The 21,405-nt window shown below is 49.7% G+C and overlaps 4 protein-coding genes across 5 annotated transcripts; 3 read left to right on the plus strand and 1 right to left on the minus strand.

The window, feature by feature from the left end:
- The first annotated feature begins 605 nt into the window (after positions 1-605).
- Positions 606-8,990, plus strand: PTPMT1 (protein tyrosine phosphatase mitochondrial 1). The gene is made up of 4 exons (XM_070428002.1): positions 606-1,177; positions 1,262-1,342; positions 3,979-4,170; positions 5,643-8,990. The coding sequence occupies exons 1-4, from the start codon at positions 647-649 to the stop codon at positions 5,796-5,798; spliced, it is 960 nt and encodes a 319-aa protein (XP_070284103.1). The 5' UTR covers positions 606-646; the 3' UTR covers positions 5,799-8,990.
- KBTBD4 (kelch repeat and BTB domain containing 4) lies at positions 6,176-11,109 on the minus strand. 2 transcript variants are annotated; one of them, XM_070427999.1, is made up of 4 exons: positions 10,970-11,109; positions 9,547-10,164; positions 8,366-8,472; positions 6,176-7,924 (listed from the first exon to the last, which is right to left on the minus strand). In XM_070427999.1, exons 2-4 carry the CDS (start codon positions 10,133-10,135, stop codon positions 7,064-7,066), a joined length of 1,557 nt encoding a protein of 518 aa, XP_070284100.1. In that variant the 5' UTR covers positions 10,136-10,164; positions 10,970-11,109; the 3' UTR covers positions 6,176-7,063. The 2 variants fall into 2 exon arrangements, with proteins under 2 accessions (XP_070284100.1, XP_070284101.1); XM_070428000.1 differs by having other exon boundaries at positions 9,547-10,211.
- A 91-nt stretch (positions 11,110-11,200) lies between these two features.
- Positions 11,201-17,266, plus strand: NDUFS3 (NADH:ubiquinone oxidoreductase core subunit S3). The gene is made up of 7 exons (XM_070428003.1): positions 11,201-11,301; positions 11,411-11,476; positions 12,540-12,637; positions 13,068-13,217; positions 14,345-14,470; positions 14,606-14,725; positions 17,019-17,266. The coding sequence occupies exons 1-7, from the start codon at positions 11,241-11,243 to the stop codon at positions 17,184-17,186; spliced, it is 789 nt and encodes a 262-aa protein (XP_070284104.1). The 5' UTR covers positions 11,201-11,240; the 3' UTR covers positions 17,187-17,266.
- Positions 17,267-18,838: 1,572 nt separating this feature from the next.
- Positions 18,839-21,319, plus strand: FAM180B (family with sequence similarity 180 member B). The gene is made up of 3 exons (XM_070428004.1): positions 18,839-18,938; positions 19,737-19,807; positions 20,026-21,319. Exons 1-3 carry the CDS (start codon positions 18,854-18,856, stop codon positions 20,419-20,421), a joined length of 552 nt encoding a protein of 183 aa, XP_070284105.1. The 5' UTR covers positions 18,839-18,853; the 3' UTR covers positions 20,422-21,319.
- Positions 21,320-21,405: the final 86 nt, after the last annotated feature.

Consider the following 21,405-nt stretch of genomic DNA (forward strand, 5'->3'; position numbering starts at 1 on the left):
AAAATTAATGTACTGTGTTTGTGGTGGTAGGATTACAGATGATGAAAGTAAATTCTACTTTCCTGTAATTTCCAGTTGTTAGGGCATTATTTTTACAAGAAGAAAATAAACCTGTTTTATTTATTTACTTATTTTGATGGTATAGCAAAGGTGGAGATTTATTGAAGAGCAAGTACAGATTCCCACGTGGGGAGGGAGCAAGAGTCCCCAGAAACCTGTTTTAAAGGCACCAGATGCATATCCCTGACAACTACTTACCACCCTTACATCTTTGTAGGTTGTGGGTATGATACTTAAGCGCATCTTATTTTTCTTAATGGCCTATTAATGCATTTTCACAATACATTAGAGATCTGACATTTTTTCCAGAATATGCATGTGGGTCAGGAGGAGGGAGCCATGACTTGAGGCAGATGGGGTGGGTTGGGGGGGGATGGGAAAGGCCTGATCAGCCCAGGTTCCCGGGGAGCCGTCACGCCCTCCCCCGGGGCAGAGGCCCCGCCCTCCCGCCGGTCCGGGTGTCCCAGGCCGCAGGCCATTGGCCAGGCCCCGCCTCCGGCCGGGGTCACCGTTCCGCACGCCGGGGTCAGGCCCGCGCACCCGGCCACCGCCCCCTCCCGCGGGAGGAGGGCCGCCGGCCGCCGGCATGGGCCGGAGTTTGACTCGCCGCACAGTCCCGGGCCTCTGGTCCCGGGCGCGCCCTCCCTCGGCCGGGGCCCTGCTGTCCCGCCCCGGGAGCCACGGTCCCTCCCCCGAGGCCGGCGGCCCTTCCTCCAGCTCCAGGCCGCGGGGCTGGGGATCCCCCGTGTCCATCACGGAGACCTCGGGGGCCCGGCCGGACGGCTCCGCGCCCGAGGGGCCCGCGCCCGCCGCGTCGCCTTCGTGGGAGGCCCCGGCCGACTCGCCGCCCCCGTCCTCGTCCCCCTCCTGGCCCTCCTCGCGGCCGCCGCCCGCGAGCCCGGCGGCGGACGGGCCGCTGCTGCGCCAGGGCGCGTGGGGCGGGATGGCGGCCGGCTCGTTGCTGGAGGCCGGCCTGGCCCGGGTGCTCTTCTACCCGACGCTGCTATACACGATGGTCCGCGGCACCGTGCCGGGCCGGGCGCGCCGCGACTGGTACAACCGCATCGACCGCACGGTGCTGCTGGGCGCGCTGCCGCTGCGGAGCCTGACGCACCGGGTGAGCGGCGGGGGGCCGGGCCGGGCCCCGTCGGTGCCCCCGGGGGGGCGGCGCCTGTTCTGAGCCCCCTCTTTACCTCGGCAGCTGGTGGAGGACGAGAACGTGCGCGGGGTGATCACCATGAGCGAGGAGTACGAGACCCGATTCCTGTGCAACTCCGCCAAGGTGAGGGGCCGGCCGGGGCGGGCCGGGGCGGGCCGGGGCGGGGGCACCCGGGGCGCTGCAGGTGGCCGGGGCCGGGCCGGGAGGCAGGTGTCCCGGCCTGTTGGCCCCTTCAGAGGAGGGCCCGGTACTCTAAGCTTAAATGGCTGCGACCGGAGGTAGAAACTCATTGTGAAACAAAAACTGTTGGCGAAAGGCGTTTGAAAGTAGAGTTGACAGAGTCCGGTTACCCCTTTGTGCACAAATGTATTTTTAATTTCGGTAATTAAGAATCAGTATGCAGCCCTGACCGGTTTGGCTCAGTGGATAGAGCGGCGGCCTGCGGACTGAAGGGTCCCGGGTTCGATTCCGGTCAAGGGCATGTACCTGGGTTGCGGGCACATCCCCAGGAGGGGGTATGCAGGAGGCAGCTGATCGATGTTTCTCTCTCATCGATGTTTCTAACTCTCTATCCCTCTCCCTTCCTCTCTGTAAAAAATCAATAAAATATATTTTAAAGAAAAAAGAAATCTCCAAAGCAGTGGGCCTCACATTGTAATATGATCTACCAGGCTCCTTAAAATATCATATTCCTAGGTACAAGCCCCAGAGAGTCTAACTCAGGAACTTCAGCTTGGGTTCCAGGATCTGAATATTTACCAACCACTGCAGGAGTTTCTGGTGTAATCCTATATCATAAAACCCTAATATGCAAATGAACTGAATGGCAGAACAACTGGTCGCTATGAGGCACACTGACCACCAGGGAGCAGCTCCTACAGGGGGAGCGCCGCTCAGCCAGAAGCCAGGCTCTCCTGCCTAGGCAGTCCGATATCCCCCAAGGGGTCCTGGATTGCAGATTTCGAGAGGGCGCAGGAATGGTTGAGGAGACCCCCTCCCCCACCCCCTCCCCACCCCCAGTGCACGAATGTCGTGCACCAGGCCTCCAGTTGTAGCATAAGCTACACACTGCAAAGACGTTTGCTAATTTCATGAGCTTTATTGACCTTCATTCAGAGTTCTAAAGTCTCTGGTTCTAGCTAAGAGATTAACAAGAGTATCTGAAGGCCCGAAGGCTTAAAGAAAAAAAAAAAAAGTTGCTCAGTTTGCCAGAGGCCTTTTTTCTATTTCTGAGTCTTTTCTTCTTTGCTAAGTGTAAACATTTCAGTAGCAAAGGTATGTGCATTGTTTTAATTTAAAAATAACTTTATTTTGTTTTTTAGTATATAGTTTTATTGATTTCAGAGAGGAAGGGAGAGGGAGAGAGATAGAAACATCAAAGATGAGAGAGAATCATTGATTGGGTGCCTCCTGCATGTCTTCCACTGAGGATCAAGCCTCCAGCCTGGGCACCTGCCCTGACTTGGAATCAAATCATGACCTCCTGGTTCAGGAGTCGATGTTCAACCACTGAGCCACACTGGCTGGGAACTAACTCTACTTTCTACCACATACCCTCTAAAGAAAAAAGTGGTAATAGAAAGTGGTAATAGAAAGCTCTCAAAATACAGTAGCTAAACCCGGCAGCTAGGTCATTGCATAGGGACCAAGATTATGCAAAGAGACAGTTTCACAACTTTTGTAGATGAATTTTATATAGTTAACTAGAGGCCCGTTGCACGAAGAGATTCGTGCAATAGGCCTTCCCTTCTCCTGGCTGCCGGCACCAGTTTTTTTCCGGCACCTGGGACCCAGGCCTTCGCTCCGGCCAGGGCCACCTTTAAGTCTTTGCTGCTCTGGCTGGAGCCGCCTTCAGTCTTTGCTCCCACATATGCAAATTAACCGCCATCTTTGTTGGGTTAATTTGCATACTCTCCTGATTGGCTGGTGAGCGTAGCAGAGGGACGATCAGTTTACATGTTTGTCTATTATTAGGTAAGATGTTTTGCAGTTAAAAATTCAAATACCCAAAGGGCACTTTAAGAACACTTTAAATCTTGGACATAATTCTAACTCAGCAGCATAGTTATTGTTTGGTAAAGACCAACCATGTAGGTCAGTCATTGCAGAAATACTTCTGGCCCTGGCTGGTGTGGTTCAGTTGGTTGAGTGCCATCCTATGCACCTAAAGGTCCCCAGTTTGATTCCTGGTCAGAACATATACCCAGACTTGAGGCTCCATCCCTGGTAGGGGTGTAGTCATGTGTTCGGGAGACCGTTGATTGATGTTTCTCTCACATTGATGTTTCTCTCTTGCCCTCGCTAAAAATATCAATAGGAACATATTAAAAAAAATTTTTTTTCTGGATAAAAGCAATACACAAAATATTTCTGTAAGACTTTCTTGTTAGCCCTAACTGGTTTGGCTCAATGGATAGAGCATCGGCCTGCGGACTCAAGGGTCCCGGGTTCGATTCTGGTCAAGGGCATGTACCTTGGTTGCGGGCACATCCCCAGTGGGGGCTGTGCAGGAGGCAGCTGATCGATGTTTCTCTCTCATCAATGTTTCTAACTCTCTATCCCTATCCCTTCCTCTCTGTAAAAAATCAATAAAATATATTTTTTTTAAAAAAGAGTTTGTTAGAAAACAGTAAACAGTATATTCACAGTGTAGTAAACCCTGAAGCTTCCTTGTTGCTTTGCTACCTCTTGGGAGCCCATCTTCATATGACTAACATCTGGCTTTTTTCATCCTTTTATGCTGGTGGACCTGGTCCCAGGAGTGGAGGAAAGTAGGAGTTGAGCAGCTGCGACTCAGCACAATAGACATGATTGGAATCCCAACCTTGACTAACCTCCAGAAAGGAGTTCAGTTTGCTCTCAAGTACCAGTCCCTGGGCCAGAGTGTCTACGTGCATTGTAAGGCTGGACGCTCCCGAAGTGCCACTATGGTGGCAGCGTATCTGATTCAGGTAGGAGAGGTCTTTCTGGGTGGGTCCCCTTTACAGCAGATTTCCAGAACTTCAGTAGCATAGTCTACAGGGGGGTCTTGCTGGAAGGAGCCATGTCCCCCGTTTCAGACTGTTGGGAGGTAGAAAGTACCTGAGCTTGTCAATAGGCTGACCTGTGGCTGTTCCAGCTGCCAGCTATGTGACCTTACGCAAAAGTGGCTTCTCTCTCTCCGATGCTGTTTCCTTAAACTAAATGTGTTATGGAGTTTGAATGAGAAAGTATGTCAAACACTGACTTACAGCAGACACTCAATAAATGGAATTGCAAAGGATATTAACACCAGCTGAGGGCTAGAAACACTTGTTAAAAATAGTATGTCTAGTACTGTAAATAGTGCTGATCACTTACGGCTCTATAGTACTCAGATTTCTTCAAGTGTTTCAGAGTAGAGTTTTGGACATTAGTTTCTAGAAACAGGATCCAATGGAATTCCTCCTATCAATTTGTTATGATCAGCAGGTGGGACACTTACTAGTAAAAATATTTAGAAGCAAATACTCTTATCATTCCATTGTATGCCCCCTGCTTAGCTTATTTTTGTTAGCTGTCTGGCCCCTGCAGAGCATTTACTAAGTCATGTGGATAGTTTAAGGGAAAAGGAAATGTAAAGATAACCACCTGGCCTTGTTTGTGTTACTGTGGATTGGTGAGTACATGATTTAACAATACTAAAGCTTTGGTCATTAGGACTGTTTGCTGAAAACAGGGTCTCAGGAGGATATTTTGGGCCAAGTGAAAATTGAACCGGCAGGCTAGAATCTATATTTTCTTGGTTCTGTTGCATTCTAAACCAGTAAGTTTAGGACACAAAGATAACCCTACCAGTAAAATTCAAAGTGCTGTTTTTCTAGTTATGGTGACAAGTTACATAAAAACATCTGCTCTGTCGGCCTGTGGACTGGAGGGTCCCAGGTTCGATTCCGGTCGAGGGCATGTGCCTGGGTTGCAGGCACATCCCCAGTGGGAGATGTGCAGGAGGCGGCTGATCGATGTTTCTCTCTCATTGATGTTTCTGGCTCTCTGTCTCTCTCCCTTCCTCTCTGTGGAAAATCAATAGAATATATTTAAAAAAAAAAAAATCTGCTCTTTCCAGGAAACTTGTACCCACTGGTCCAGCTCAGGGAGGACACCTAGTAGGCCTTGGCAGGCTTGGATTTAGGATCTGAGTGCCACACGTTCAACCTTCTTTTACAAGAGTTTGGCAGAGCAAGAATTAAGTGGACTGACTTGTCCCCCTGGCCTGTAATTTGAGACTGGTTACCTGAGAGTGCTAAACTGCTCTCCCTTATAATACATGGAACATGGTTTTTAACCCCTTTCCTCCCCAAAATGGAGTTTTTATAAAAATGAAATTCTGGGAGCCCATTAGCACTTGTCATTAGGTCAAGACACCTTACACCGGCTTCTTTCATTTCCCAACCCTGTACTTCAGGTGTACAACTGGAGCCCAGAGGAGGCTATACGAGCCATCACCAAGATCCGGTCACACATCTTTATCAGACCTGGCCAGTTTGAAATCCTCAAGGAGTTCCACAAGATTACTGCAGAGGCAGCAAAGAAGGAGCTGTATCACCCGTCACAGACATGAAGCATGTGGACTAGAAAGAACTCAAGACAACCCTGCTGGCAATAGAATGCAAACGCTTAAAGGACCAATGGGGCTTAAGCCCAGGCAACATAACCGAAGTGTGCTAAGTAATGGGTCATTTTTCTCCATTTGTCATGGTTTCGGTTTCCTGAAATAACACTGTTGTATGGCTAGAAAGATTTAGCCTGGCTTTTATTTGCAGGGTATGGGGATGTGGGATAGGGATGAGGATGTCTTATTTTTTGAATAAGGTCAAAGAAATCTATCATGCACCTACTGTTGCACCTGGTGATATTTAGCACCATAACTCAAAGACATTTAACACTAAGAAAGAGAAGAAATATCAGCTCTGGCTCTTTGCCACTGTCAGAATCTCAATTCACTGGCCCCTCACTTTTGGAGCAGCAGTCCTGTGTATAAAAAAGGAAATATGGTATTCAATCGGGATTGTGGCTGACTTAGAAATGTGTGTGCATGTAATTAGTTTCCGTCAGGAAATCTCTCCTTCAGAATTCAAAACAGACACACGTATCCCTCTAGAAACTTTATTTGTATGAACAGTTTCTAGCTCTAAACTGGACTTAGAGCTTTTAAAAGAGTAGAGACCTTATATTTTTGAGTTTGAAAAATGTTTCTGCTATTAATAAAAATAATCCTTTCTACTGTTTTCTGGCTTATCCCTTAGAGTAAGCCAAAAATCAAACTGAAATATCCATTTCCTGACAGATAGATGAGAAAGCAATAGACACAATGTCCAGAATTTGAGAGTTGACTCTTGCTGGTGAAGGACACCTTCAGTTTTGTCCATTCTCCCACCAAAGCCTGAAGGAAAAACTCTTAAAACACCTAATTCTTTGTGAAAAAATTACCAAATAACTTTGCAGACCATAGAAGAAAGATTGGGCATTTTTCCTTTTGTCCTGGGGTCAGGGTTGCTTATATTTAACACTGATCAGGTAAGGAGGGGAGGCTGTACCTCAGATCCAAGGAGTGCTTGCTCTGAGCAATCAGCGGTGGGCACAGGATCACCAGGGATGGCAGAGAACAGGCTGACCTGCACTCATTCAGGCAGCCAGCTGAGCAGTGGCAGTCTAGAAAGCCCAATGGCTACCCCTATGGATTCAGGGAAGGGCTGAGGGCTGCCTTTTGAACATGTGCCACAAAATAACATAGTACTCTGAGCTGGGATTTTGGAGACTTCCAGTTTGTATGGGTAGGTACTGGAAAAGGGGAGGACAAAAGTCAGCCGCTCTTCCCCCACTGCCTTATGCCAACACAAACTGCAAATTAGTAAGCAGCACCTTAATGCCTCTGGTGACTGTTATAGTTGAAGTGGCAGGGTCAAGCTTGTAGGTGTTGGCATCCCCCTTTTTATATCGATCCCGAAAAACATAAATGCTCCCATTACAGCTGGCGATCTTCCAGAGGGGTGGGGTGGAGCTCCAGGCCTCAGGAAGGCAAAGCCGGGTAAAGCTGTCTAGCAGGGGATTGTAGCAGACCAGGGAGTCCCCTTCAGCCACGATGAACACCAGATCCTTATGCACAGCGGCATGCATGCGGCCGGCAAAGGGCAGCACATAGGGCTTCATGTAGCACTTGTCTGTCTCTGTGTCAAAGCACTGGATGAGTCGGGAAGGTTTGGTAAAGAAGTCCAGGTCATTCTCCTCCCCCCCCAGTAAGTAGATGATCCCGTTGAGATTGGCTCCAGCGGCCCCTGACACAGCCACCTCTAGCTGTGTTGTCTCTATCCAGATGTTATAATCTACCTGGTAATAGATAACTGCATTGGAGAGGGTATCCTGCAGTGTCTTGCCACCCAGTGAATATATAGCATCTCTCCCGGGCACAGACACCATGGTGTGCTGGAGCCGGTCCCGGGGTAAGGGCGCACACCACTCCCAGTCCACAGTGGCGTTGTTACACTTCCACATGCGCCGTGGGATGGACCCTCCTACCACGTACAAGTCTCCACCATGCTTGCAGGCTGCAGTGATCTGGTGGCACAAACTGTTTTGGCCACGTACACTGATGGAGTCATCTTCAGCACAATGCAAGGACACAGCCAATGAGTGGGTACGAGATGACTCTTTCCCGATGAGATAAATGTGCACATTCTCCCCAATTTCCTATTGGAAAAATTAAAATTATAAGTGATATCTACCGATTCTAGGCTAAGGCTCAGCTTAGTCTCAATGCTTTAAGGTCTTAGGCCACACACTTGCATTTTGCTCTAGCCTACTCCCCTCCGGTTTCTGTGTGTCACCCTGACTCTCCTCCAATCACTTTTCAGGCATTTTATGCCGGGGCGGAGAATCTGTTGCATTCATCCTCTCAGCTTCTTAAAACTATCACGAGCTGGTGATTCAGACAAAGTGTGCTTAGGATTGTTAATGCAGTGATGAAAGTAGTTCCATCAAGGAGCTTTGGAGCTCAGAGGCACACATATCCTTCTCCCCCAGCTCCTATCAACTTCAAGCCAGAGACAATCACCATCAAAATGGCCAGCCCAATTGATGGGTGTAATACATGGCTAGTGTAGTGTCCTAATCCAAAGAAATCTGCCTTACCTTCAAGCTACTCTTGAGTGACTCTGCAAAAGACTCTCTTTCCTCTTTATTAAAATTGATCCAGGCTTCTATTGCCTCTGTTGGGTTCTGGGAACATGGAACTCCATCTGTTGAGACCCAAAGGAAAGGCATGGTCAATGGCACTCTGACAATCCAAAAGGGAGATCTAGAGCCAGGGACTTTAAATATATGAATCACTTTGTTAGACTACCACCATGTATGTATGCATACATGTATGAGAAAATCTCAAATTGCCTTTTAATCAAAATGGGTGGTTTGATATACTCCCATTTGCCACAGAAGCAATCTACTGGGCTGCAGAGCTCACACCTAAAGTATGTGTATATCTCACTTGCAGTATCAGGATTGTAACCTAAACTTGGACAATCACTTAAAATATTTTTTAGGGCCCAGCCGGCATGGCTCAGTGGTTGCACGTCAACCTATGAACCAGGATGTCATGGTTTGATTTCCAGTCAGAGCACATGCCCGGGTTGTGGGCTTGATCCTGGGGTGTGTGTGTGTGTGTGTGTGTGTGTGTGCGTGCAGGAGGCAGCCAATCAATGATTCTCATCGATGTTTCTATCTTTTCCTCTCTAAAATCAATAAAGACTTTTTTTTTTAAGTTTTTTTTAGGTATCTTGACTTATCCATCATTCATCATAAATTTACTTAGGATGCAGGATAGATAAGAACACCTATGGCCCTAGCTGGTTTGGATCAGTGGATAAAGCGTTGGCCTGCGGACTGGAGGTCCCAGGTTCGATTCCAGTCAAGAGCACATGCCCGGGTTGTAGGGGGCGTGCAGGAGGCAGCCAATCAATGATTCTTATCATTGATGTTTCTATATCTCTCCCTCTCCCTTCCTCTCTGAAATCAATAAAAATATATTTAAAATAAGCAAAAAACAGAAATAGAAAAAAGAACACCTATGCACAGGGGAGATTAGAGTATACATACAAATACTTCCTCACTACCTTCTGCTCCTTTTCTTTTCCTGGAGTCTTCCTCAAAAGGGGACTCTGTCTCTGACAGCAGCTACACTAAATCTCAACTCAATTTCTTTCAGAAGATATCTAAATTCCCACCAATACCGTAAACTAACACCAGGAAGCCTGAGGGTTTCTTTCTCTTGAACTAGAACATGCACTGGGTATGATATGCCCCCTCCCTCAACTTACCGGAGATGATATCGGTGAGTAGGTGGTGGGGCAAGTGGAGAAATTCCTCTGTGTCCTGCAGCTGGGCTAGGTGGGCCTTAGCACAGTGCTTGGCAGCAGTGTAAAGCTCAGGATCACTGTGCCGATCTGCCAGCCACATCACCTGAAGGCAGTTCCCCACCTGCACTGTGCGGGCCAAAAACCGAGAACATTCCTCAAAGAGAGATGTCAGCTGATACATATCTGACACCTCATAAATTTCCTGCAGCTCATCAGCTCTAAGTTTCACAGTCCCATGGTAGATATAATCAACCAGAAGCTGGAAAACAGACTCACTGACATCCTGCAGCACAATCACCCGGTTGTGGGCCTCCTTCAGGTTGGACGTGAACATGGACCGGAAGAAGCAGCTTTGAGCTGAGAGGACCAGCCGGTGGAGCTGAAACTCCCGGCCTTCCACTGAAATGGTGACGTCAGCAAACAGCTCTTCCTCCAGACACAGTTTCATGATGCCCTGAGCCACACGGCCTGAGTGTGACCGATCTTTGAAAGTGTAGTTCACAAAGTAGTTTTCATCCATTAATGCTCCAGGCTCCTCTGGTGATTCCATGGTAGCCAACTTCTCTCTCTGCCCGTTGTCTGCAAAGTAACACCACCCTCAATAACAAGGAATCCACAGCCACAGTCTATGAATCAAATGGTGCAATTCAGAGGGAGAAGGAAAAAGCGATTGTTAACAAAGTGGGCCCAGATTGTCCTTAATCCTGACCCCGCCAGTAACATCTCTGATGATCTCCTTCAACTACAGCTGGGTTCATTCTGCAATGGCACCACAAACCTACTAAAATCAATACAATTTCTTACTATGGGTGTTTCCTTTCCGTGATGTAACAAAAGGCCTGGAATTTTTGGTCAAGGCATGAAAACAAGTGGTTGGAGTAAGCCAATTATCTTAAAAACCTGGCAAAGAGCCTTCAAACCAAATAACTACTGGGTATAAAACTAGCGAGGTTCTGGAGAGTAGAACCAGGCAAAAAACACACCCCAAATCCTTGTGTCCAGGTAGACGCTCTCCCTCCCCCGGCGCTCGCTGAAGTCCAGACCTTCTACTCTGAGGCTTGGCAGGAACATCTGTCAGCCCCACATCTGCTCTTTTCCGAGTTTCTCCTTCGCATTTCTCAGTTCACCCTAATCACTCCCCAAGGCTCCGGAACTCGAGAGAGAGCCAGTTGTCCCAAGCCCAGGGCACAAGGAGGCCCATTGCCACGTGCAGTGTCGCCGCTCCACCTGGAGTCGGCCTGGGAACGGGAAACGGTCGCCGGGGAAACCGTCCTCCGCCCCGCCGCCCCCCAGGCCCGCCAGCCCCGTCAAAAGCTTAGCTAAGGAAGCGGGGAAGAGGTGTGGAATGTGGAACCCAGAACCCCGCCCCTTCCCCTCTTCTCACCGTTCCGATTCTTTAGGGTCCTCGCCTTCTTTCCAGATTCTGCCACACCAAGCTAGGGCCACGTTCACCTCACGGTTTTCCCACCAGCTTGCCTTGTTTTCTCACCTGCTTTCCTTCCTATCATTCGGAAGCCCGGATCCCGGAACCTCTGCTTTTGGCCCGGCGTCCGCCCGGAAGAAAATGTAAGGCACACTTCCGCTTCCGGTCCGTGCCCTTGTGGCTCCGTGTCCTGTAGGTCTTGCCTTTGCTGCTTGGTGTGCATCTGGGGATCATGGCGGCCGCCGCTAGGGCCTGGTGTCGGGGGCTCGTGGGGGCCGTGGCGCTGCCCAGGGGTGAGCAGGGGATGACCGGATGAGGCTCGGGGCAGGAGGGCGGGCGACCAGCGCAGGGAGCCCCCCAGGCCTCACCCTGCACTCCTGTGCCTTTTATCTCCCCGTGCAGGGGTTGGACGACCCTCGGCGCTGTTGCTGCCGGTGAGGAGGGAAAGCGCTGCGGCCGACAAGCGCCGTGAGTATGTGCGGCCCGGCCCTTCTCGGGACTGCGGGCGGGGGCTCCTCATTCCCTTCGTCATGTTTGTCCTTGCTCTGGGATGCCCTTCCCTGCGGCCTGGCAAGTCTACTTGTCCTTGGAGAGCTGACTGCTACGATCCTCACTCAGCAGGCCGAATCGGGCCCTCCCTGTGCCCTTAGGTCCCTCTGTTATGTCCATGATTGCCTCCTCGTCCACTTCCGTGATTCTGTTTTTCTGATTAAACTGTCAGCTGTTTGAGAGCAGGAAACATAATATTTGGGCCTTAGAGCCCAATATAGAGCCTGTCGTCATAGTCGCTCACATTGAGTGCTTATTGTGTGCCAGGCACCTGGGAAGTGTTTTTATGAATGGTCTTAAAGTCCTCACAACAATCTCATGAGGTAGATAGTATTTTCACACTATGAATCAGGCTGGAAACAGTTCAGAGAAATAACTTGCTCAGGGTTACAACACTATTGAGTGACAGAGCAGGCCCGCTTGCTGCCAGAGGCAGAGAACAAATAGCCATTACCCTGCAGTTTATGCCGTTTGGGTGCTCAGGGATTAGGTTGCATGAATGACTGTATAGAGATGTTATAGACAATGTAAGCCAACTGGGAGTCAGTTGCTTCATCTATGCACAAAAAAATAAGGTTCAACTGGAGAGTATGTGAGAGCTCTTAAGCCCTGAAGTTCTTCCTTGAGAGCCTGCTATGAGCCAGGTGCTAAGGAGATGCACAGAAGCAAACATTCTGGCTCCCACCCTTATGGAGTCTGGTAAGAGAGCGGAGACATATGTTGCTTTAACAGAAATGCAGGCTTTATGAAGGGAAGAACCATGGAGTAGTTTTGAGAAGAGGCAAACATGCCAGCTTCAATATGAGAGTCTTTGCGGACTGTGTAGGTGGCATTTCCCCTAAGGTTTCACCACTTCCTATTCCCTCCATCCTCACCTTTCTCAAAGTTCTACAGGGAGCTTCTTATAAGCCCAGACTAGATTGGATGCAGGGCTGGTTGCTGTCTTTGCCATTTGTTTGTTAAATATGCCTTCTCCTTTCAGCCACTGTCAGACCACGGAATGATGTGGCCCACAAACAGCTCTCAGCTTTTGGAGAGTATGTGGCTGAAATCCTGCCCAAGTATATCCAACAGGTTCAGGTAAAATTCAGTACTGTTGTTTGGCCGGGGTCAAGAAAGAACCATATTCTCAGGTCATGTGGGAGTGGGCAGCCTGAGATCAAAAACCACAGATTCTGCCCAGCCAGTGTGGCTCAGTGGTTGAGCATCAACCCATGAACAAAGAGGTCACTGCTTCAATTCCTGGTCAATCCCGGGTTGCAGGATTGATCCCCAGTAGGGCTGTGCAGGAGGCAAACGATTGATGTTTCTCTCTCATCAATTGTTTCTCTTTAAAATCCTCTCCCTTCCTCTCTCCTCTAGAATCAAGAAAAACATTTTTTAAAAAGTCCCACAGATTCCTCCATCCCAACTCAGGTTTCTTTCTCTGCCTTAAATCAGAGAATATGCTAAAGTTAGTTGCTCCCTTGGTAGCTCTTTGTTGTCTCTACCTCCTGTTTCATGTCTGCAGGTGTCCTGCTTCAATGAGTTGGAACTCTGTATCCATCCTGATGGAGTCGTTCCAGTGCTGACTTTCCTCAGGGATCACACCAATGCACAATTCAAATCCTTGGCTGACTTGACAGCAGTGGACATCCCAACCCGGCAGAACCGTTTTGAGGTCAGTCAGGAGGTTTGAGAAGGTTTTGGGGGGTAAAGGAAGGAAAGGGAACAGAACACTTTTAGACTAAGAGTTGCCAGTAGGAACCATAGCCTTCTTAAGTTTTAGTTGGGTCAAACAGCTTAACAAAACAGTTAAACTAGAGCCTCAGCATTAGGCAGGCCTCGAGTTTAAATCCTGGCTCTGCCATCTATACACTGCGTGAATATTTTGTTTAATCTTTTTTTGACTTTTCGTTTTCTTTTGGGCAGAGTAAGTATAAAATTGTCCCTAACTCAGGGTGGTTGTGAGGATTAAATGAGATAGTACAGGTAGATTGCTAGCACACAAGTTTTCAATATATTTAACTATTGACATTTACTGATAATATACTATTTGCCAGATCCTGGGACAGAGAAATAACACCCAATAACTGCCTTCCAGGAGTCCCTCAAACTCTAGTCAGGAAGGATACATAAACAGCTTAGTGTAATAACATATGACACATGGTATATTAAAGATGTGCTATAATAATGAAGGAGGACCACTTAGCCCTGTCTGGAGGCTTCTTTGAAGGGAGAGAGAATGTTTGTGCTGAGTCTTAATGGATGACCAGAAGACTAGAAATTAGTTCAGTGAGGATTGGGGTTGGGGGAGATGTGGTTTGGAGACATCCTAGACCAGTGATGGCGAGCCTGTGACACGCGTGTCAGAGGTGACATGAACTCATTTTTTTGGTTGATTTTTCTTTGTTAAATGCCATTTAAATATAGAAAATAAATATCAAAAATATAAGTCTTTGTTTTACTATGGTTGCAAATATCAAAAAATTTCTATATGTGACACAGCACCAGAGTTAAGTTAGGGTTTTTCAAAATGCTGACACGCCGAGCTCAAAAGGTTCGCCATCACTGTCCTAGACAAAGGGAATAGCATGAACAAAGACACGTATGCCCACTGCTGAGCAGCTATATGTTAGTGTGGCTTAGGCCTTTGAAAGCAGTTGTAAGTACAGGAGGATCTTGAGGTTTTGAGCTTCAGGATAGAAGGCAGATTTATCTAATTCACCTTGTGTCATCATTGATATTCCCCCTCAGGGACTTCAGCTTATGGCCATCTTGGTCCTCCATTTCCTCTGTTCTCCCTAGATTGTTTACAACCTGCTGTCTCTGCGCTTCAACTCCCGCATCCGTGTGAAGACCTATACAGATGAGCTGACGCCCATTGAGTCCTCTGTCTCTGTGCATAAGGCAGCAAACTGGTATGAGAGGGAGGTGAGTTACTGGGCATGGTGGACCGTGCTTCTGAGCCAGAGTTGCAGAATTGGTTGGAACTACTGTGGGCAGCACAGCCCCTTACCCCCATGTTGGCCATGATGGACTGGTTGCCCGAGGGCCTCTTTTTTCTAGATCTGGGACATGTTTGGAGTCTTCTTTGCTAACCACCCTGACCTAAGAAGGATCCTGACAGACTATGGCTTTGAAGGACATCCTTTCCGGAAAGACTTTCCCCTGTCTGGCTACGTTGAGGTAGGAGCCTTGGAACTGTGATAGCAGCCTCAGGGAAGGACTGGCAGGGAACCTGGGGGATCCTGGGCATGGCAGGAAATATGATTTGTGGATTGTGGTGGTTTAAGAGCATTGGCTCTGGATTCAAATCCTAGCTCCACTTTTATAATTTGGGGCAAGTTACAACTTTCTCTATGACAGTTTTACTCATCTGTGAATTGGGAACAATAATAGTACTTAACCAATAAGATTTGCAGTGTTCTAAATGATGTATACGTAATACCTGGTGTACTATAAATGCTCAGTTGATGCTAGCCATTATTGTAGTGATCATTTGAATGATCAGGGCAGCCTTGAGAACATAGAGTCTGTCCCCAAGATCTGAAAGTGGAATGTCATTTTACCCTACCCTGGATTTCTGAGAAGGAAGCTGACAGAGAAGACACTGAATATTCAGCCTTTGAGAATGGCCAGAGGCAGGACCAGTAACATCCTGTCTAATAAAGAGGGAATATGCTAATTGGCCATCACGCCATTGCAAAGATGGTGGCACCCATAGCCAATAAGGAGGGAATATGCTAATTGTCCCACCCTCAAAGATGGCAGCACCCACAGCCACAAGATGGTGGCTCCCAGTCCCCTTAGCTCCGCAGGGGCAGCAGGCTCCCAGCAAGGCCGGGCCTACCCCCAGGTGAGCCCGGCCACTCTGCACACCTGCCTCCAGAGTCCCCCAGTCCCCTCAGCCCCCCAGCCACCCAGGGCCGCCTGAGGCTTGCGCTGCCAACAGTGGCAGCAGCAGGGGTGTGATGAGGCGTTGCCTTCCCCTGATCGCCTCCCACCCCTGAGGGCTCCCGGACTGTGAGAGAGGGCAGGCCAGGCTGAGGGAACCCCCCTCCAGGGCATGAATTTTCATGCACCGGGCCTCTAGTGTGACCATAAGGGCCTTATAAAGAAGTTCAGTGCTTTGCTTTACCATCCATGTGCTGCAGGTTGTTTGTCAGCGGGGAGATGCTCTATTGTGTACATTAACACCAGTGATTTTGTAGCAAAGTGACTTAGAAATACCAAGATAGTGGCAATCCAGCCCTTCTCTTTAGTGCTCAAATCCTCCTGTATTTTGCATGGTTCCCTTTCCTTCTCAAGCTACTTCTGGTCAGGGTTACTTCCCTCTCTTCTCCCTTTCTTTCACCCCAACTGTCCCCCTAATTTGGACTGCCTCTTAACCCTAGCACTTGTTTGTTCTTATCCAGCTGATCCTCCAATAACAAGAAAAGCCATGCCAAATTGATTGCCTCAATTAAAAAAGCAAATTAGCCCTGGCCAGCATTGCTCAGGGGTTAGAGTGTCGGCCCATGTATCAAAGGGTCCCAGGTTCGATTTCCAGTCAAGGGCACATACCTGGGTTGCAGATTCAATCCCTGGCCCCAATCAGGGTGTGTATAGGAGGCAACTAATCAATGTGTGTCTCACAGCAATCTTGCTCTCCCTCAATCTCTTTCTCCCTTTCTCTCCCTCTCCCCTACTATTCCTCCCTTCCACTCTCTCTAAAAAAAAAAAAAAAAAAAAAAACAATGGAAAAAATATCCGGTGAGGATTAACAACAACCAACAACAACAAATCTTTACACTGAATACAACAACATATTGCCAAGAGAAATTAAAGAGACCAACATAAGTGCTGGCTGGGTAGTTCAGTTGGTTAGAGCATCCTCCCAGTATACCAAGGTTGTAGGTTCAAAACCCAGTCAGGGCATATATATGAAGCAACCAGTGAATGCACAAATGAGTGGAACAACAAATTGATATTTTCTTTCTCTAAAAAATTAAAAATAAATAAAAAGACCAACATAAATTGATGGATATACCATGTTCTTGGATTAAAAGACAAATTGATTGCCTCACATCTTTTATTTATTTATTTTTGATTGCCTCACATCCTGACACCAATAATGCCAAGGCCCCAAGGCCTCAACTTTAGTGCCTGCCAGTTAGGTGTATTCTTTTCAGCCACTGACTTGCTCTCTAATCCTGGGCAAATTCTTATCATAAAGTGTGTGGATGGGTGAGCAAATTCAGTTCAGCTGGAAAGAGCTCATAATGGGATGGTGGGCAGGTGAGCCTGACTGGGTGATGGCAGGGCATGAGACAGAGGGCATTTTGGACTATGGTTAGTAAGTAACAGGTGTGGATGGAGACTTGAAACAGGCTGGGACAGGAATCAAGAATAGAGAAGTAAAGGGGCCGGCATGGGAAGGTGGTCTGCTTGCTGTAACAAGGCCTTGCTCTGTGCACAAACCTGCCTTTTTCTTCTGCAGTTACGCTATGATGATGAAGTGAAGCGTGTGGTGGCTGAGCCGGTGGAATTGGCCCAAGAGTTCCGCAAGTTTGACCTGAATAGCCCATGGGAGGCTTTCCCTGCCTATCGCCAGCCCCCTGAGAGTCTCAAGCTTGAAGCCGGGGAGAAGAAACCCGAAGCCAAGTAGCTCCAGGGAAGGCATCTGGATCCTAGAAAGCGCCTTATCTATAATTGAGTCTGTGTAAATAAAATCCTACTTAGACTTACCATTTCCTGTGTGCTTATCAACATGAAGTTTTTACTCAGGAGAGGGGATATGGCAGGCAGGCGTTTTCCCTGCTGACTACCAAACTGGGAGTCTGTTTTAACGGGACTGAATAGTGCAGTTACAGATGTGGTGACCTGCAGGCCTGGATGTATTTCTGGGGTGTTCTGCAGCTGAAATTCAAAGTTCATATAGCACAGGCCTTAGGGTGGGTGTGGCATGGCCTCTAGCAGGGTCTCAACAACTGCTGGAGAAAGCCCATGTCTGGCAGTAGCTTATGTGTCCAGGGGCCTGGGTGGAACCAGGAAACCACTATCTACCCTCATTCCATCCAAATATCCACAGGGTTCCATGAGCTGCAGCTCCTTTTTGAGTCTTGAACCCTGTAACTTGACAGCCCATCACGCTTGATCTAAGGGAATCTTGCTAGACCAGTGATGTCGAACCTTTTGAGCTCGGCGTGTCAGCATTTTGAAAAACCATAACTTAACTCTGGTGCCATGTCACATACAGAAATTTTTTGATATTTGCAACCATAGTAAAACAAAGACATATATATATGTATAAATATATATATATATTTTTTTGATTGATTTTTTACAGAGAGGAAGGGAGAGAGATAGAGAATCAGAAACATCGATGAGAGAGAAACATCGACCAGCTGCCTCCTGTACACCTCCCACTGGGGATGTGCCCGAAACCAAGGTACATGCCCTTGACCGGAATCAAACCCGGGACCCTTCAGTCCGCAGGCCGCCGCTCTATCCACTGAGCCAAACCGGTTTTGGCAAGACTTATATTTTTGATATTTATTTTATATATTTAAATGCCATTTAACAAAAATCAACCAAAAAAATGAGTTCGTGTGTCACTGCTGACACGCATGTCATAGGTTCGCCATCACTGCCCTAGACTCTGGCCTGAGCCAAGAATGTTGTAAACAAGCAGAGGAGGACCCAGGGCTGAGGCAAATGACATTCGGGAGCTGCAGAGCTTCCAGGGGATAGAACTCCCCACCCGAGCTGGTCTGGACTCTGTGTTCAGCCGGTCTGGCTGAGTGCCTGAGGTGGAAGTGCTTGGCTTTGCCTGCCCATGGCACTGTCCAGTCGGTCAGGGATGCATTTGTAGGACTGAGCTTTGCAGCTGATGCTTTTGGCTGCTGAGGGGCTCCCTGGAGGCTGGGCTGGGGACTGGGCGTCCGGAGTTGGGCTCAGCTGCAGGATGTTTTGGGTATGAGGACAGATAAATAGTAAGGTAGTATTACGGCCTGGGCTCTTCCCTACCTTTCAGGAGGGCCAAGCTCAAGCTGTTTGCTACCCAACACCTTTTTTCTATTAACTAAGAATCCGGCCCATCTGGGTAGCAACAGGCTCCTACTGCCAACAACCAAGGATTTCACATTTCTACGGGATGGAAAGAGCCCTGGGAAGCCAGAGCCAGCTCCTCCCCGTTTTGCTTTGAAGACTGACACGCAAAGCAGGGAACACTTGAGCAGCCCGCAGTGGAAAGCTGGAGCCATGGTGTGTGGCAGACGGATGCAGGAGCAGAGAGCAGCCAGGGAGAGCAGAACTCGGAGGACGCGGTGGGGCATGGCGGGGAAAATTAAGTTCCTGGCTTGGCTAATGGTAGCCATCTGCCTCCTCCCTGGGTTGGCTACAACCCAGCGCCACGAAGGTACCAGGGCTTCAGGGTGGGGTATGGGAACCAAGGAAGGGTGCTGGCTAATAGCAGTTATAGTTGGTTCTATCTGAGCCTAGCAGGGTCTCGGGATTGTGGACTGACCTGTGCTGCAGAGGTTAATGGCGTGGGCCCCTCCCCTAGAACAGGAAAGGTCCAGGTGAAGTGAAGGGAGATAAATGTAGGTGCTGACCCTGGACAGAGTTGTGCCTGGGCTTATTCTCGTTGATGCCTGAAGCAGTTTCCCTTGATCTGCCCTGGGCTTGGAACAATCATTTCAAGGGACGGGTGCACCCTGGGGTGGGATGAAGGAAGCTGTAACCGTCATTCTGCCTTGCCTGGTCTCCCTGCCTTGCATACCATCACTACTGAGGAGTAAGGAAGGAGTGGGTTCTTTCCAAAAGGGGTCCTCAATCTTTGAGGAAGGTCACTGTTTTAGGTTACACTGTAAACCAGATGATAGGGAGGGAGGGGGAGTGGGAAGTAAAGTGTCTCGTGACCCGTTGCCCTGGAGCTCTTGGCCAAGGGAACTGCGAAGTTCAAGGAGTTCTGGACATTTGCTGAGGTGCTCTCTGGGTTTGGGATGATCTTGGAATAAGACCTATGCCTGGGGTGGTAAATGCCAATGTGTGTATGTGTGTAGGGGGTGTGCGGGTGGGGGGGAATGGAATGGCAATCCTACTCTTGCAACTAAAACCTCTAGACACTCTTACAGGCAGCTAAGGGGCACTTCTGGGAAGATGGGTTGTTTAGGACGGAGCTTGGCAGGGGCCTGACTTCTCTCTGCTGCCCCAGGGCAGCCCATGGACAGCACCAGCGTGGCAGGTGGTCTGCAGGAGCCAGAGGCCCCGGAAGTGATGTTTGAGGTCTTTCCTCCAGCTTGGGACTTGGGGGTGGGGGTGAGGGGGCAGTGTCCAGAGGTCCCTAAACTCAGAGTTGGGAAGGGGGATGTCTCAAGTTGGGCTTGCTGGGGGAGGGGGCCACCCAGCATGGGACCTACTGCCTGCTTATGCCCCCCTGGCCCACTCTAGCTCCCTACCCTGCCCCGGAGCTCAGCACACTCCTTACACAGCTCCCCTTGCAGCTGCTCTGGGCCAGGCTGGAGCTGGATGTCACCGGGCAGCTGCACATCCAGGACGAGGAACTGGCGTCCACACGTCCAGGCCGCCGACTCAGGCTCCTCCTGCAGCACCACGTGCCCAGTGACTTGGAGGGTGCTGAGCAGCGGCTGCAGCAGTTCCAGGACCTGCGGAAGGGGCCTCCTCTTAGCCCCTGGGATTTTGAACATCTGCTCCTCACCAGCCTATCCTGTGTCTACCGGCTCCACAAGGCTTTGGAGGCTGAGGAGAGGGGTCGCTGGGCCCAGGTCTTTGCCCTCCTGGCACAGGAAACACTCTGGGACCTGTGCAAAGGCTTCTGCCCCGAGGGCCAGCCTCCTTCTTTGGGGCCCTGGGCCTCAATCCTTGACCCCTTCCCCTGACCCTCCTCTTTCACCTATCAGCCCCCTAATTCCCACCCCCAAGCCAGACTCATCCTGGGCAGGGGCTTCCATATGGCACCTGGTTCTTCCCACCGTGTTCCGGTTCTTGGGCTTAGGGCTGCACCCTGGACCATGCTTACCTCTCTCCCGTCTTCTTCCCTAGGCCCTGGCAGGCAAAGAGGCCAGACTCTGGGTGCCGGGCAGCAGGTGCAAAACTAAAGGCAGGACTTGCAGGCAGTGTGTGTGGTGTGGTGTGTGCGTGGTGTGTGTGTGCGTGTATGTGGTCTGTGTGGGGTGTGTGCGTGGGGTGTGGGGTGCGTGGGGTGTGTGTGTGCCATGCGTGGTGTGTGTGTGTGATGTGTGTGTGGTCTGTGTGGGGTGCGTGTGTGTGGGGTCTGTGTGTGTGATGTGTGTGCGTGGTGTGTGTGTGTGATGTGTGTGTGGTCTGTGTGGGGTGTGTGCGTGGTGTGTGTGGTGCGTGGGGTGTGTGTGTGCCGTGTGTGTGTGGGGTCTGTGTGTGTGTGATGTGTGTGCGTGTGGTGTGTGTGTGATATGTGTGTGGTCTGTGTGTGTGTTGGGGTCAGGACTGAGACGTGTGTTTTAAAAGATGCTGAAAGGGAAGCAGCCCCTAAGTCGGGGGTCAGGCCCCCGCCCTCCCCTGGCGTCCCTGAGGCCCTGGGAATCCGGGGGGCCTTCTGAACTCTCCACACCCCATCTCGGTGCCCCTTGAAGCCCAGCCACTGCTCCGGGCCCTGAACCTCTACGTCCCCACTGGGTGGGGGGCAGCCTGGCGTTCTTGGTTTGTCTGTTGGGAGTGAAGGGAAGCGGGTGGAGAAATGCACATTTTCAGGGCAGGAGGGATGTGTCGGGTCCATCTCAACAAGCCCACGGGGAGCGGTCACAGGAGGGAGCAAGGCTGGGAGGGGGTGGACAGCGCAGGCCGAGCTGGCGGGGAGCCCTGACCCCGTGTCGCCCCGCCCCCCC

This window comes from Myotis yumanensis, unplaced genomic scaffold, assembly GCF_028538775.1.
Source record: "Myotis yumanensis isolate MYYU_CA2020_CCGP unplaced genomic scaffold, mMyoYum1.0.hap1 SCAF_10, whole genome shotgun sequence".
In the NCBI taxonomy this organism is placed as follows: domain Eukaryota; kingdom Metazoa; phylum Chordata; class Mammalia; order Chiroptera; family Vespertilionidae; genus Myotis; species Myotis yumanensis.

What these genes read in the sequence shown, in the direction of transcription:
- PTPMT1 (XM_070428002.1), top strand. Translation starts at nt 647, where the DNA reads ATGGGCCGGAGTTTGACTCGCCGCACAGTCCCGGGCCTCTGGTCCCGG. An exon ending in TCCTGTGCAACTCCGCCAAG is followed by an intron (nt 1,343 to 3,978) that starts GTGAGGGGCCGG and finishes ACCTGGTCCCAG; the next exon opens with GAGTGGAGGAAAGTAGGAGT. An exon ending in TGGCAGCGTATCTGATTCAG is followed by an intron (nt 4,171 to 5,642) that starts GTAGGAGAGGTC and finishes CCTGTACTTCAG; the next exon opens with GTGTACAACTGGAGCCCAGA.
- KBTBD4 (XM_070427999.1), bottom strand. Translation starts at nt 10,135, where the DNA reads ATGGAATCACCAGAGGAGCCTGGAGCATTAATGGATGAAAACTACTTT. An exon ending in ACTCACCGATATCATCTCCG is followed by an intron (nt 8,473 to 9,546) that starts GTAAGTTGAGGG and finishes GGGTCTCAACAG; the next exon opens with ATGGAGTTCCATGTTCCCAG. An exon ending in CACTCAAGAGTAGCTTGAAG is followed by an intron (nt 7,925 to 8,365) that starts GTAAGGCAGATT and finishes TTTTTCCAATAG; the next exon opens with GAAATTGGGGAGAATGTGCA.
- NDUFS3 (XM_070428003.1), top strand. Translation starts at nt 11,241, where the DNA reads ATGGCGGCCGCCGCTAGGGCCTGGTGTCGGGGGCTCGTGGGGGCCGTG. An exon ending in CAAACTGGTATGAGAGGGAG is followed by an intron (nt 14,471 to 14,605) that starts GTGAGTTACTGG and finishes TCTTTTTTCTAG; the next exon opens with ATCTGGGACATGTTTGGAGT. An exon ending in CCCTGTCTGGCTACGTTGAG is followed by an intron (nt 14,726 to 17,018) that starts GTAGGAGCCTTG and finishes TTTCTTCTGCAG; the next exon opens with TTACGCTATGATGATGAAGT.
- FAM180B (XM_070428004.1), top strand. Translation starts at nt 18,854, where the DNA reads ATGGCGGGGAAAATTAAGTTCCTGGCTTGGCTAATGGTAGCCATCTGC. An exon ending in TACAACCCAGCGCCACGAAG is followed by an intron (nt 18,939 to 19,736) that starts GTACCAGGGCTT and finishes CTGCTGCCCCAG; the next exon opens with GGCAGCCCATGGACAGCACC. An exon ending in CCCCGGAAGTGATGTTTGAG is followed by an intron (nt 19,808 to 20,025) that starts GTCTTTCCTCCA and finishes CTCCCCTTGCAG; the next exon opens with CTGCTCTGGGCCAGGCTGGA.